The 13,534-nt window shown below is 56.7% G+C and overlaps 1 protein-coding gene across 1 annotated transcript in view; it reads left to right on the top strand.

Annotated features, from left to right (window-relative positions):
• Nucleotides 1-244: 244 nt before the first annotated feature.
• The window catches only part of ARHGAP44 (Rho GTPase activating protein 44), a gene marked incomplete at its 5' end in the record, with an annotated part of 18,702 nt that continues 5,412 nt past the window's right edge, over nt 245-13,534 (top strand). Inside the window, 18 exons of the mRNA XM_027909178.1 lie at nt 245-396; nt 829-868; nt 2,761-2,865; nt 2,945-3,021; nt 3,694-3,805; nt 4,609-4,685; nt 5,354-5,471; nt 7,538-7,606; nt 7,691-7,772; nt 8,902-9,029; nt 9,174-9,285; nt 9,928-10,009; nt 10,352-10,432; nt 10,520-10,633; nt 10,770-10,861; nt 11,104-11,284; nt 11,936-11,953; nt 12,236-12,457. Coding sequence (XP_027764979.1) covers nt 245-396; nt 829-868; nt 2,761-2,865; nt 2,945-3,021; nt 3,694-3,805; nt 4,609-4,685; nt 5,354-5,471; nt 7,538-7,606; nt 7,691-7,772; nt 8,902-9,029; nt 9,174-9,285; nt 9,928-10,009; nt 10,352-10,432; nt 10,520-10,633; nt 10,770-10,861; nt 11,104-11,284; nt 11,936-11,953; nt 12,236-12,457 — 1,862 coding nt within the window. The remainder of the gene's footprint in view (nt 397-828; nt 869-2,760; nt 2,866-2,944; nt 3,022-3,693; nt 3,806-4,608; nt 4,686-5,353; nt 5,472-7,537; nt 7,607-7,690; nt 7,773-8,901; nt 9,030-9,173; nt 9,286-9,927; nt 10,010-10,351; nt 10,433-10,519; nt 10,634-10,769; nt 10,862-11,103; nt 11,285-11,935; nt 11,954-12,235; nt 12,458-13,534) is intronic.

A 13,534-nucleotide genomic window follows, 5' to 3' on the forward strand; every position in this document is an offset into this window, starting at 1 on the left:
AGGGACTAATTGGCTGAATCACAGCTCTGCCTCAGCTCATCTTGACAGAGCTCATTTTTCCAAGCGAGATGATGCCCTGACATTGTTAAAAACCCTGGGAAAACAAATCAGTGATCACGAGTGAGCTGGTTTAACTGAGGCTGGGCAGATGTGGTGCGGGGCAGCCGCGGGCTCTGCGGGCAGGATGCTGCGGGTGCAGCCAGGCCGAGCATGGCGGGTTTGTGTCTCCTTCTGCATCCCCCAGCGCTCCTCGCTAGCGAAGATAGCGGATGACACGGGCTCTGGAGCAGTAAATCCATCCCCAGTGAGCAGCAGGAAGGGTTCTGGTGAGGCCCTGGGCAGCAGCTGCCACCTCAGATCCAGTGGCCGTGTCGGCTCAGCCGAGGAGGCTCAGCCGTGAGGACGGGCCGTGTCCTTGAAATCCTCACTGCTGAGGGTGTGCAGGGAGCTGCTTCCCTGTGTCCACACACCACCTCCCTCTGCAGCACTGCCCACTTCCTGCTGGGAGTTTAGCACCCCTGTTTGGCTGGGGATGATGGAAAAATAAGTGGGAGATCAGCGGTGAACCCTAAAATGGTGCGGTGCACAGCAGGGAGCCACGAAGAGCTCCTTTCCAACCCAAACCATTCTGATTCTGTGATTTACACTTTCTAAAAGGCTTTGGACGTGGTTCCTTTGCTTCTTTAGGAGGTGAGCCGATGGCTGATGAGAGCAGAGATCCTTAAATCACCACCTGCATCCCAATGGAAAAGCACATTCCGGGTGTACCTGGTGTGCAGTCGGTGCCAGAGCCCTCACCAAGGCTTTATCTTCTTTCTTGTCTTGCAGAGCCGAGAAGACTGAAGTGTTGAGCGAAGATCTCCTGCAGGTGAGGTCCTCTGTGAGCTCTGACCCACTCCCAGGTGTCCATGGGCACCTGGGCACCCACCTCTGGGTGCTGGATGGGGTCAGCAGCTCCGTGTCGGTCGGTGCTGCAGCGTCCCACGGGAATGAGACAGGCTGGGAGGAGGGGGAGGGGGCTGGGAGCGTGGGAAGCAGCAGTGTCTCCCTCCCACGTGCCTCCTGGCCCTTTCCCAGCCTGGTTTCCAGGTCAGCTGGAATCGGATCCAGTCCTGCCTCTGCCAGGTTGGTAACCTGATCCAGCCAGCCAGATTGTGGGCGCCTGTTCTCTGTATCCTGCCCCAGGGAAGGGACACGTGACAGCAGGGGATGGTTCCCAAAGCTGATGGGTTGGGTGATTTCAGCGAAATAGCCCGAGCCAAAAGCCTCCCGTGGTGCCCTGGATTAGCAGCTGTGATGCCCAGGTCACGTCTCCAGGCACGACCCAGCAAAGGGATGTGAATTCACAAATCCATCACCAAATTCATGGAATCACAGACTGGTTTGGTTTGGGACCTTAAAGTTCATCTTATTCCACCCCCTGCCACGGGCAGGGACACCTTCCACTAGCCCAGGTGGCTCCAAGCCCCGTCCAACCTGGTCTTGGACACTTCCAGGGATCCAGGGGCAGCCACAGCTTCTCTGGGCAACCTGTGCCAGGGCCTGCCCACCCTCACAGGGAACAATCTCTTCCCAATATCCCATCTAACCCTGCCCTCTGGCAGTGGGAAACCACTTCCTCTTGTCCTGTCACTCCAGGCCCTTCTCCAAAGTCCCTCTCCAGCTCTCTTGGAGCTCCTTTAGGCACTGGAAGGAACTCTAAGGTCTCCCTGGAGCCTTCTCTTCTCCAGCCCTTGGAGCATCTCTGGCTCCAACAATGTCACACAGGGGATTTTTGCATCTTTTGCTGATAATTCAGTGGGGAGAGTGGTTGGTGCCACCTTGTCCAGATGTCTCCTAAAGGACCAATGCTGTTTGCAGGGGTCTTTATTTCATTAACTCCAGTTTGGCTTGTTTAGATGGGTGCACACCCACATGACCATCATACCCCTTTTTTCCAACATATACACAAACGTGTGTGTGTATATATATATAATATATATAATTTATATATATATTATATATATTATTTATATAATAATATATTATGTATTATTATAAATATATATATTTTATGTATTACATATATAATTTTTATATATATTATATATATACATGTCCATGTATATGTTGAAAGGAACATGTAGATGTTGAAAGGAACACAGAGACTTCTCCACCTCAGCCAGATATCCTGAAAAATGTATTATTTTTAAAATATATATAATATTTTAAATATTATTGCATATAGTATATATTATTAGTAGTATATATTACTATAGTGATGCAAAACAGTGAGCTCAGGCTCCTGTGAGGTGCCTCCTGCCTCAAGGACTTGCTGCAGTATTTCTTCTCTTCCCCCTGGATCATTTCCTGAGATTTTGAACTTTAGAGCCTGTTTCTCTTTTCCCACATTATATCCCCAGATTTTTAGCTTTCCATGTTTTCCCTCCATCTCTCAGCTTTGCTTTTCAGCAGATCTTGATTGCTTACATTGCTCATCATGCTGATTTTTTTGGGGATGAACTGCTTGATTTGATCAATTCAGAGGCAAAGAAGGTGATTTTCAGTGACTGACGAGTTTGTGGCAGGCCTTGGCAGGGGATGGACACTGCCAGATCCAGGGTCAGATGGGGCACCTCTGCTCTGGGATGGCTTTGATCTCTGCTGTTGCATCCGAGAGAGCAACAGCTCAGAGCACTTTGATGGAAAAGCCCGGAGTGCCCCGAGTCCCTGCCCGGGACAGGCGGGATTCCTGGGGGATGGACACCGGTGCCTCTGCAGGTGGAGAAGCGCCTGGAGCTGGTGAAGCAGGTGTCCCACAGCACCCACAAGAAGCTGACAGCATGTCTGCAGGGCCAGCAGGGCGTGGACGCCGACAAGCGCTCGGTGAGGGCTCGGGGGGGCTCCGGGGGCTCGGGGGGTTCCGGGGGGTTCCAGGGTGGGAACACAGTCCCTCTCTTTGCAGAAGAAGCTGCCGCTGACGACGCTGGCCCAGTGCTTGATGGAGGGATCAGCTGTGCTGGGAGATGACTCCTTGCTGGGGTAAGGGGGGCCCTGGGGCTGCCCCAGAGCTCTGACACTGCTGGGGGGTGCTGGGATGCTGCTGGGAGTGGCTGCCATTCCCCATCTGTGGTTCTGGATAACAGGGAGAGTTTCCCAGCAGGATGGGAGGGCTGGGGTGCTCCTGTGAGCTCCTTGGTGCAGGGGTTTCCTTTTGTCTTCTGCTTGTCATGGGCTGGAGTCCTTTGGCCGTGCAGTGTATGATCTAAACTGTGTGTGTATATATATATATATATTTTAAGTCACTTAATATGTCCATAACTTAAGGAACTGTACATATATGTATATAATTCTTAACAGAGTCCTTTGGTCATGCAGCATACAATGTAAACTATGTGTGGATATATATCTTAAGTATCTTAATATATCCATAACTTAGGAAACTGTGTACCTATATGTATATAATCCTTAACCAAGTCCATGCAATTCCAGATGGTAACTGGTACAATATTTAGAGGATGGGGAATGAGATTTCCTGACACCCACAGTGCCCATGGTCCCCCTCTTTCCAGCCCTCCACCGAGGACAGGCTGCCCCTCACCAATCCAAGACCCCCAGGGGTGCTGGGTGCCCTTTGCCCACCCCTGTGGGGTGCAGGACAGGCACCCCCTGCCCCCAGTGTTGCTGTGCCCAGCTGTGCCCGTGTCCCTGCAGGAAGATGCTGCGGCTGTGCGGGGAGGCCGAGGACAAGCTGGCCCAGGAGCTCATCCACTTCGAGCTGCAGGTGGAGAGGGACGTCATCGAGCCCCTCTTTGTGCTGGCTGAGGTGAGCAGTGTGGGGGTGTCACGGGCTGGGGGTGTCCCCCTGCTGGGGACTCACAGCTGAGTGGGGAAAGCACCACTTGGGTGGCTTGTTCGGTTCCTGGAGCTGGGCTGGTGCTGGAGCGTGTCCTGCTGGGCTCCTTCACCTGCTCCCACTGCTCTTCCTCCTTTCTGCCTTTCCCGAGGCAGGGGGTTAACACTGTCGTTTCAAACCCGTTTTTCCAAGCTCCAAGCACTCATTGGTGTTGTGATTTTTTCCCCCTCTCCTTTTCCACCCTGCTGCCAATTTTGTTTTTCAGTTTTACCCAGTGCTTTTTCATCCTGGTCTTACACCCAGAAAAACATCCTGGGCTTGGTTCTGATTTTGTCTTCCCCAGCAGAAGCAGGAGCTTTGTGGCACTACTGGTGTGCAGGGCTTTCAGCTGTTACCAAACCCTTTGGGAAGTGGTGGCCATACATGGAGGGCTTTTTACTGCCATCCCCAAAAGCCCTTTTCCTTCCCTCCTCCAGCTCCCCAGGCCCTTTTCCTTCCCTCCTCCAGCTCCCCAGGCAGGAAGCTTTGTTCTCCCAAGGATGCTCCTCTTGGGTTCTGCAGTTGGGGCTGTCAAGGTGTGGCACAGTCCAGGTGGGGACACAGAGGAAGGATGAGCTGTGCAGTCTCCCTGATGATGATGATGATGATGATGATGATAAAATAAGGAGCTGCATCCTTATCTTGCCCCAACCCAAACCCCCAGTGTGTGTGACCCATCCCTGGACACCTCTCCAGGTGTATTTATCTCCTCCCATTCCCATGTGTCGCTGCAGGTGGAAATCCCGAATATCCAAAAGCAGAGGAAGCACTTGGCAAAGCTCGTGCTGGACATGGACTCCTCCAGGACAAGGTAGGAAGTGGCTTCAAATGCTTTATGAAAAATAAGAATTCCCAAGGGATGATTAGCTCCAGGGAGACTGGACTCCTGGCACTGCAGTTCCCTTGGGTCACTAAGTCTCTGCTGTGTCACTGTGTGTCTTGAAGTCAAGCTCTGCAGTGAGCCACAATTTCTGCTCCTGTCTGCAGAATCCATGGATTCCTTTTCCTTGCCTGCCCTCTGCAGCAAAAGAGTATTTTTTTTTTCTGGCAGAAATCTGTATTTTGTTCCCTCTTTTCCCTATCTTGGTGAGCTCTGATGTCCTGGCAAAGAGCTGGCTGCTCCTGCTTGCCCTGCGGCACTGCTGAGTTGTGCAAGCCCCCACTTCACAGCACGTCCTGGGGAGAGGTTTGACAGGTGTCCCTTCACCTGCCCTCCCCCCTGGATGAGGCTCATTATCCTGCTTAAAACAATTACTTCATTAGAGCCCAGAGTGTACAGCTGGGGATGGGGATGGTTGAGGTTGGGAGTGGATGCTGCATCCCAGCTGGACTGGAATCATCTCCGTGGTGTTCAGCCCTGGGGACCATGGGGGGCTTGGCTGAGGGGGGTCCTGGGCTGCCCTCCAAGTGTGCTGAGATGTGCTCACCAGTCCCTGCTGGTCCCTGTCCCTCTCTGTGACAGCTCTGCTCTCTCCACAGGTGGCAGCAGTCTGTGAAGTCCTCGGGCCTGGCCAGCAACCTGCAACCCTCGGGCGCCAAGGCCGATGCTCTCAGGGAGGAGATGGAGGAGGCAGCCAACAGAGTGGAGATCTGCAGGGTACCCAGGGCTCCTGGGGGGAACCACTCCTTGCTGGGGGGAACGGCCTTGGTGTCCCAGACACTGTGGAAAACCTGCAGCCTCCCCTCTTACCCTGCTCTTCATATTTTCTTACCCCATTGCCTGTGCTAAACCCTTCTTTGGCTGGTCCCCATCCCCAAACACAGCTGAGTGGCAGTGGGTGATGCTCACTGGCCAAGCAGGGCATCCCCAGTCCCTCTGTCCTCCTTATCCCACTGGAGCTGGAGAGCATCCCATTCCCAGGGGACCCATCCTGGCAGGAGCCAGGCAGGAGCTCAGCACTGAGCTCACCCAGCCCTGGCACAGAGACCTGCTGTTAGAGACATTTCTCTTCCTTCTCTGTACTGGATTTATTTCCCATCATTTTCAAGCGCTAAGAGGGACTTGAACCTCCTCCTGTGGGTTAAGGGAGACTCAAATCCCCCTTCTGTGTTCACCTCAGGAGGGTCTCAGACTCCCTGTGCTGCTCAGGCTGTGCACTATAAACAAGCTGCAAGGCTCCCCAACACTAAGAGGTCTCAAACCCACAGTATCTTCACCAAATCTGCTCAGTGAATTTTATCACTCACCCTTGAGTGCCTCCCACTCTGTAGGTGCCAGGTGAGCTCACCCACTGCTGGCCAGTTGGATGTTTGGAGACAGGAGGATCTGAAGGTGCTGGCCTGGGACTCCACCTGGGTCACCAAATTTCTCTCCTTTAGATTTCCCACAGAACAGTCTCAGACATTCAATTCCAGGAAAAAAATAATTTAATAACTGAGTGGTAGAGCAGTGGGAACAACTCCATCTGGTGGAGCTGTCCAGGGACCCTGAACGAAGAAAACCTGGGCCTTTTTACTCATTAAGTTGATGTCCCCATTCTTCCCATGCTCACACCTCTTGGTCCTCTGGTGATTTGGGGTCTGGGGTCCTCTAACACCTCACTGGATTCTCTCTCCATGTCCACACAGACAGGACAACAGCTGTTCTTACCTTCTGTCTGGTGTAGCTCAGTAACAAGCTTGATTTATGTTTACCCTCCACCTTATCTCTGCCAAGGTCTCATCCCTTTTGTGTTGCCTGTTCTTGAAGGTCTTTTCCCTTGAGTCCTCTTATCTGGTGGCATGAGTGGATCCAGTCTCCATTTCCTCCCCTGCTCACACTAAGTTCTGGGCAGGGCCCACTGTGATGCAAACGAACCCTAAGTAACCACACAATTAAATTCTAATATTCTGTAAGTAAACTTAATTTAATCCCCAACACCTGCAGGAAGTGCTGGCATGTGCCAGGCCCATGTCACCCCCTGCCAGCCCACAGGGCCATGACCTCCCCAGTTGGTCATGCTGAGTGGGAGAAGAGTCCAAGCCAGGGGGGGACACTGCAGCCAGCAACTCCGTCATGGACTGTGGGATTCAGTGATAAAAACCCACTGGAAGTTTCATGTGACTTTGAATTCTCCTGGGGCAGAGAACGCCAAGGGCTGGGCAAACCTGGTGCTGTGGCATTGGGCAGGTTGAGGGCAGGAGATGGAGCTGAGTGTCTCAAATCCTGGCTCTGTCCTCCAGGGGCACGAACAGAACCCACATCCTTTGAAATACAAACTTGGGCTGTGTCTGCCCGTCTTGGGGCGTCTCAGCCCCACACACCCAGCAATTTCCAAGCAAACAAGTGCATGGGAAATGCTCCCGGTGTATTCACTCTACTGGTGCTGGATGTTGCAGCTGGAATGTGTTTTAAAGCCTGGATGGTTTTCCTCTGGTTGAATAATCCCAGGGGATTCTCGGAAATGAGTAAACCGGGAAGTGGCAAAGCCTTTATTTTGCGAGCGTGACATTTCCACGGTGCTGGAAAACTGTGGGCTCTGGAAGGAGGTACTGGTGGGGTGAGGTGGGAGGTGTCTGCGTGGTGGCAGAGAGCAAATCCCCGTGGGGCTGCCATGCACTCAACATCCCAAGCACACCTCGAGTGGGGGCTGCGCTGTGCCACGCTGTGCCACCCCTGGCGTGACCAAGCTGGTCCCTCCTGGTGACCCCCTGTGGCGGTGACTGACCCTCTGCTCTCCGCAGGACCAGCTCTCGGCCGACATGTACAATTTTGTGGCCAAAGAAGTAGACTATGCAAACTATTTCCAAACTGTAAGTGCCTCCCGTCCCCCCCCGGGGGCTCCCCCCGTCCCCGTCCCCGACCGCGGGGGTGACGCCGGTGCCGTGTCCCCGCAGCTCATCGAGGTGCAGGCCGAGTACCATCGCAAGTCCTTGGCGCTCCTGCAGAACGTGCTGCCCCAGATCAAAGCCCAGCAGGGTGAGTGCCCACGGGGTCTGTCCTGGTCCTGCGTGTGACACCGAGGCCCCGGTGTCAGGCCAGCACCAGAGCTGGCTCTGGGGTGACCCCGCAGTGTTGTGGCTGAGCATCTTCCCTTTGTTTGTCCTGTCTGAGCATCTTCCCTTGGCTTGTCCTGTCTTCATCCTGCCTGCCGTGGTGCTGGGGAGGGCATCCCATCCCTACCCCACTGGGCTGTGGGGTGCAGGATCCAGCCAGCTTCATGGAAAGGGGGAACCTGCCTGATTGTGGCACAGGTTGCCAGAGAAGTGTCCAAGGCCAGGTTGGACAAGGCTTGGAGCCACCTGGGCTAGTGGAAGGTGTCCCTGCACATGGCAGGAGGATGAACTAGATGGTCTTTTAAATCCCTTCTGACCCAAACCATGATTTTATGAGCCTGGCAATGAATCCTGTCCACTTTAAGGTGGGTTTTTTCTCTGTTAACAATATCTTCTCCCCTCTCAAAGTGAAGAACTGTGGAGAATACCTTGGAAAAATCAAAGCAACCTTGGCAGTGCTGCAAAAACTGATTTATCAGCAAGCGGCAGGGAGCTGTAATCAGATAAACTCCATAGTTATAGGTTTGGTTTTGAATGCCACCACCTGCCCTCACGCCAACGCCAGTGCCAAGGGGTGTCACTCTGTGGTGTGCAGCCTCTGTAGGCACTGGGCTGGGAGCCCAAGGTTGGGGTGAGACTCACACGATGGCCCCAGGAGCAGCTCCTTCACGAGGCAGAGCTCAGGGTCCTGCCATCTCTGCAACGGAGCAGGGAAGGATTTGTTTGGGTTTTTTTCTCTCATTACCACAAAATATTCCTGCCTCTAACTGTGATGGAAGAAGGGAGAAATACTGCAAAGGTTTGCCTGTCATTGCACACCCTGGAAAACGTTATCCAGCCCCTTTGAAATGTCCCATGTGATGACTGGAAAACATTTTGTTTGGATTTTATGTTTAAAAAAACACTTCCTGAGCCGCCCAGGACAAAGGGTCGGGGTCCTGTTCTTTCAGCATCACCCAAACGGAATATTTTGCCACCAAGAGCCTTTCAGGGAGGGGATGCTGAATCCAGCACCATCCTCCTCATCATGTCCCGCTCTTTCCCTGTCACAGAGGCCTGGATGGAGAAGCCCTCCTTTGGGAAGCCCTTGGAGGAGCACCTGGCTGTCAGCGGGCGGGAGATCGCCTTCCCCGTGGAGGCGTGCGTGACCATGCTGCTGGAGTGTGGGATGCAGGAGGAGGTGGGTCCCACGCCCAACCACCCTTGGTGGGCTCGATGGAAGGGGCCATGGGTGCCTCTGGGGCAGGGATGAGGAACTGGGGGGGCTCTGGGGACACCCCCAGCCCCAAAGCTTGTCCGACGCTCTCCCGTGTCCCGTGCCAAGGGTCTGTTCCGAGTGGCTCCCTCGGCCTCCAAGCTGAAGAAGCTGAAGGCAGCCCTGGACTGCTGCGTGGTGGACGTGCAGGAGTACTCAGCTGACCCTCATGCCATCGCAGGTGGGGGCTCCTCGGGGCAGGGGGGCTGGTGGGATGGGGGGTGGCCCATCCAGGCCCCCACCGTGGGCACTCAGAGGGTGGGTCAGTGGCACGAGGTGTAGTTGGATACCAGTAAGCAGTGGTGTGGTCCAGGGGTTGAGACTGGGTCTGATTTTGTTTAATTTTGGTTAATTAACGACCTGGCCGATGGAGCAGGGTGCACCAGCAGGGAGCTGGCAGATGGCACAACCTGGGGCTGCCCCACAGCCCTGTTGCCATCCAGAGGGACCTGGACAGGCTGGAGATGGGCAGAGGGGGCCTGGAGCTCCAGCAGGCACAGGACTGAACCCTGGTTTCCCACTGGGAACCTGTTCCCAGCACAAGGACCTGTGAATGTCCTAAGAAAAGACAGATGAGGGAGAGCTGGGAGAATGCCTGGTGAAGGGAATTAGGGAGGTGCTGGTGTGGGTGGCAAGGTGGGTGCTGGAGGTCAGGGGGTGCTACAGGCTCCATCAAACCGGGGAGACTAGCGGGTGCTCTGGGGTGTGGTGGGTGGGAAGGCTGGGAAGGATGGGAGTCAAAATGCCCAGGAGCGAAACCACTTGGTGCCCAACAGCCGGTGCCACCCGCAGTGCCAATGCCTGTGTCCCCTGTGTGCCACAGGAGCCCTCAAGTCCTACCTGCGAGAGCTGCCGGAGCCCCTCATGACGTTTGAGCTGTATGAGGAGTGGATCCAGGCCTCCAAGTGAGTCTGGGGCATCTCCCCCGTTCCTCTGTGACACAGGTGGTGGCATCTTGGGTCCCCATGGACAGTTTGGGGGCCATGAGTCGTTTCTGACATGGCTCACAACATTTGGGATGTTTCCCCTGGGGTCTGAGAGCCAGGAGGTGGGGAGAGGCCCAGCATCCAAGCTCCACTGCAAAGGTTTCCTTCTCCTTTTTGCCAGGTTTTGGGGATTAATTTACTTACGTAGTGTTGGCAGCAGCCTGAGGGTTTCTCAGGGTCCCTGAGGGCAGGGATGGAGGGGTCTAAAGCCCAGGAGTGGGGTGGGAATGGGGGATAACACTCTCTCCCACCTCCTCACAGCATCCCAGAGCAGGAGAAGCGGCTCCAGGCTCTCTGGAACGCCTGTGAGAAGCTGCCCAAAGCCAACTACAACAACATCAGGTGAGCCTGGGGCCAGCAGGACACAGGGAGGGGACAGAGAGGGTGTGATCAGTAAGTACATGGACGTGCTTTGGATCTGCCCTCCAGGTATGTGATTAAATTCCTGGCCAAGCTGACTGAGTACCAGGACATGAACAAAATGACACCGAGCAACGTGGCCATCGTGCTGGGGCCCAACCTCCTCTGGCCACAGGCAGAAGGGTGAGGAGTTGGACAGGGGGATGCTGGGGAAGGGGCTGAGAGGGAAACTGGGGGCCAAATCCCACGGGAAATGAGGCTGGACTGTGGTGGGGTTGCTGAGGGGCTGAGGTTACTGTGCTGCCCCACCACCTTGCAGGAACATGACGGAGATGATGACGACCGTGTCGCTGCAGATCGTGGGCATCATCGAGCCGCTCATCCAGCACGCCGACTGGTTCTTCCCAGGAGGTAGGCTGTGGCTCTGGGGACAGGATGGGCTCTGTAGGACCTCCTGGCTCTCCCTAGGGCGCTCCCAGATGTGTTTTTGCCAGCCCTCTCTGCTTGCCTTGGCTTAGGGCAGGGGCAGGGCAGAGATCTGGCAAGACTCACAGCAGCGAGCCCAACCCGAGACCCCCCCTGGGTGTTTCTGCAGGGCCCATACCCCCTCACTGAGGACTCTTATCCTTCCCTGCTCCTTTCCCACCCCCCAGACATTGAGTTCAACGTGACAGGCAACTATGGCAGCCCCATGCACGTCAACCACAATGCCAACTACAGCTCCATGCCCTCGCCAGACATGGACCACGCCGACCGCCGGCAGCACGACCAGGCACGGCGGCCCCTCAGCGTGGCCACGGACAACATGATGCTGGAGTTCTACAAGAAGGATGGGTAGGGTCTCTGAAGGGCCAGGGTTTGGGGAGAGGGAGGTGGTGGCTTTGCCAGTGTCCCTGAGATAGGAGCAGCATCCTGGGGGCAGCTGGAGAGGGTGTTCAGCATCCCCGGCTTTGCCATCACCGCGGGACAGGGTGACATGGAGCTGGTGGAGGTTGGGTGGTCCTGGGGTGGGAGAACCCCCTGCTGTCCATACCAGCCTCTGGAGGGTGCTCAGGTGAGCCCAGGGCTTGGCTCCCACCCCTAGCCCACTGCAGATGGCAGTGGGGTGGCCTGTGGTGTGACACAAAAGCTATGCTGTGCTGCAGACAGGTGCCCTGCTGTCCCCAAGGTCTGCAGGCTTTGCTCCAGGGGAGAGCTCCCCGTTTCCAGCCTGTGCATGTCCCCCCCCAGTGCTTCCTCACAGGGACTGCAAATAGCCAGGTCAATTCCAGAAAACACCCCAGGGCTCTCCTCGTCCCAAAAAAATGTCTCCATTTCCAGGAAATGTCCCAAGCTGCCCTCCCACTGGCATAGCCTGGGCCCTGCTGTGCCCTCTCTCTAAGCCCCTGGGCCTCATAGCTCCCTTGCCCAGCACTGGGCTCTCACTGCACTGTCCAGTGTCAGGGGATTTATCACACTAATAATTGTGTGTTTCTGCCCATGCAGCCTTAGGAAAATCCAAAGGTACTGTATCCTCTGCAGTGGTTCTGGGAAGCTGCTGGGATGCTGGGATGCTGGGGGGGGGTGCTGGGTGGGTGCTGGGACAACGCTGCTGGTACTCGGGGAAGTGAGAGGCGGCCGCTGGGAGACACAAGCACGTCCCACCCTGCCTTGGGTTCGTTCCCAGCCGTTTCCCAATGGAGGAGGCATTTTTAGGAGCCAGGCACCTGGCAGGAGCCGCGATGCGGCGCTGGCGGTGCCCTCCCGGCGGGCGGGTGCCGAGCCCCTGTCTCTGTGTGCCCCCAGCATGGGCGTCCGGGTGATGGACACCTCGTGGGTGGCTCGCCGAGGCACCTCCGCGGGTCGCAAGGCATCCTCCGCCCCTCCGTCCGCCCAGCCCCCCGCGCCGCCCGCCGAGCTGCCCCCCACGCCCCACTCGCCCATTCCCGAGCAATCGCCGGAGATTTCAGCCGCGCCTTCCCCGCCTCCCACCAGCTTCGGCTTCCCGCCGGGAACCGAGCGGACAAGGTAAGGCCACCGGCGCCCCGTGTCCCCAACCGGGGCACCCTCGCCGTGTGTCAGTAAAAAACCCCACAGCGCGGGAGAGATGTTCAGCATTCCTGGGAGCGGAGCAGCATCCTGGAGGCAGTGGGTGGAATGATGCTCAGCATCCCTGGGAGAGGGAGCAGCATCCCAGGAGCAGCAAGAGGGGATATTCAGCATCCCTGCAGCCACCACCACATCCCCATCCTGCCATTCCCATGGGAACCGTGCTGCCTTCAGGGATTTTTCCGAGTGTCACTTGCCCGGGTGTAGCAGAATCTGGGTTGGAGGTGCCAGGAAGGTGCAGGGAAAAGCCTCAGGGAGCCCAGAGACCCCCGAGCCCTTTGGCTGCCGAGGGTCTGTCTCCGACTTTATTTTGCACAAGTCAGATGGGAGAAAGCTCCTAAATCTCATTATTTTTGCCCCCAAAATGGGAGCAGAGCTGGACTCTGCCCTGGGGTGCACACATTGGGTGGGGGGGGAACAGCCCCGGGTGGGATGTGCCATGGGACGAGCCGGCGGATTCGGCACCACGAGGCCTCCCCTGCCGCTCCCCCGCCCTCCCCGCCAGCGCTTCTGCTCTTTTATTATTTCTTCCTCCCTTTTCTATTCTTTTCTTGCCGTTTTTTTATGGTGCTTCTGTACATTTGCAGCAGGGCTGACCTGGCATCTGCCTGGCGCAGTGGCGGCCCCAGCGCCCCCCGCCCCGGGGACGAGCGGGACCCCCCGTGCCCCGGCCCCTGGCCCCGGCCCCCTCCCTGGGCACAGCCCCTCTGGCCGGGCTGCAGCCGCAGCCTCCCCGCTCCCCGCGCCCCCTCCTCGCTGCTCGCCCCCCATCCCTGCTCCCTGCACTGCCCCCCGTTGTCCCCGTGGCACTGTCCCTCCCTGTCCCCGTGGCTCTGCCCCCCCGGCGGGGTCCCCCCCGCGCCCCCCCTGCCCCGGGGCAGCCGCCCGCCCGCCCGCGCCGCAGGACTCGGCCCCCCGAGGTAACCGCGGGGACACCGACGGGGAGGGCGGGGGGTGTCACCTCTGGCCGGGGGGACCCTGGGTCATGGGGGGGGG

The sequence above is a fragment of the Empidonax traillii genome, unplaced genomic scaffold (assembly GCF_003031625.1).
Source record: "Empidonax traillii isolate 1590-97213 ecotype Southwest subspecies unplaced genomic scaffold, ASM303162v1 scaffold1973:size63974, whole genome shotgun sequence".
Lineage (NCBI taxonomy): Eukaryota > Metazoa > Chordata > Aves > Passeriformes > Tyrannidae > Empidonax > Empidonax traillii.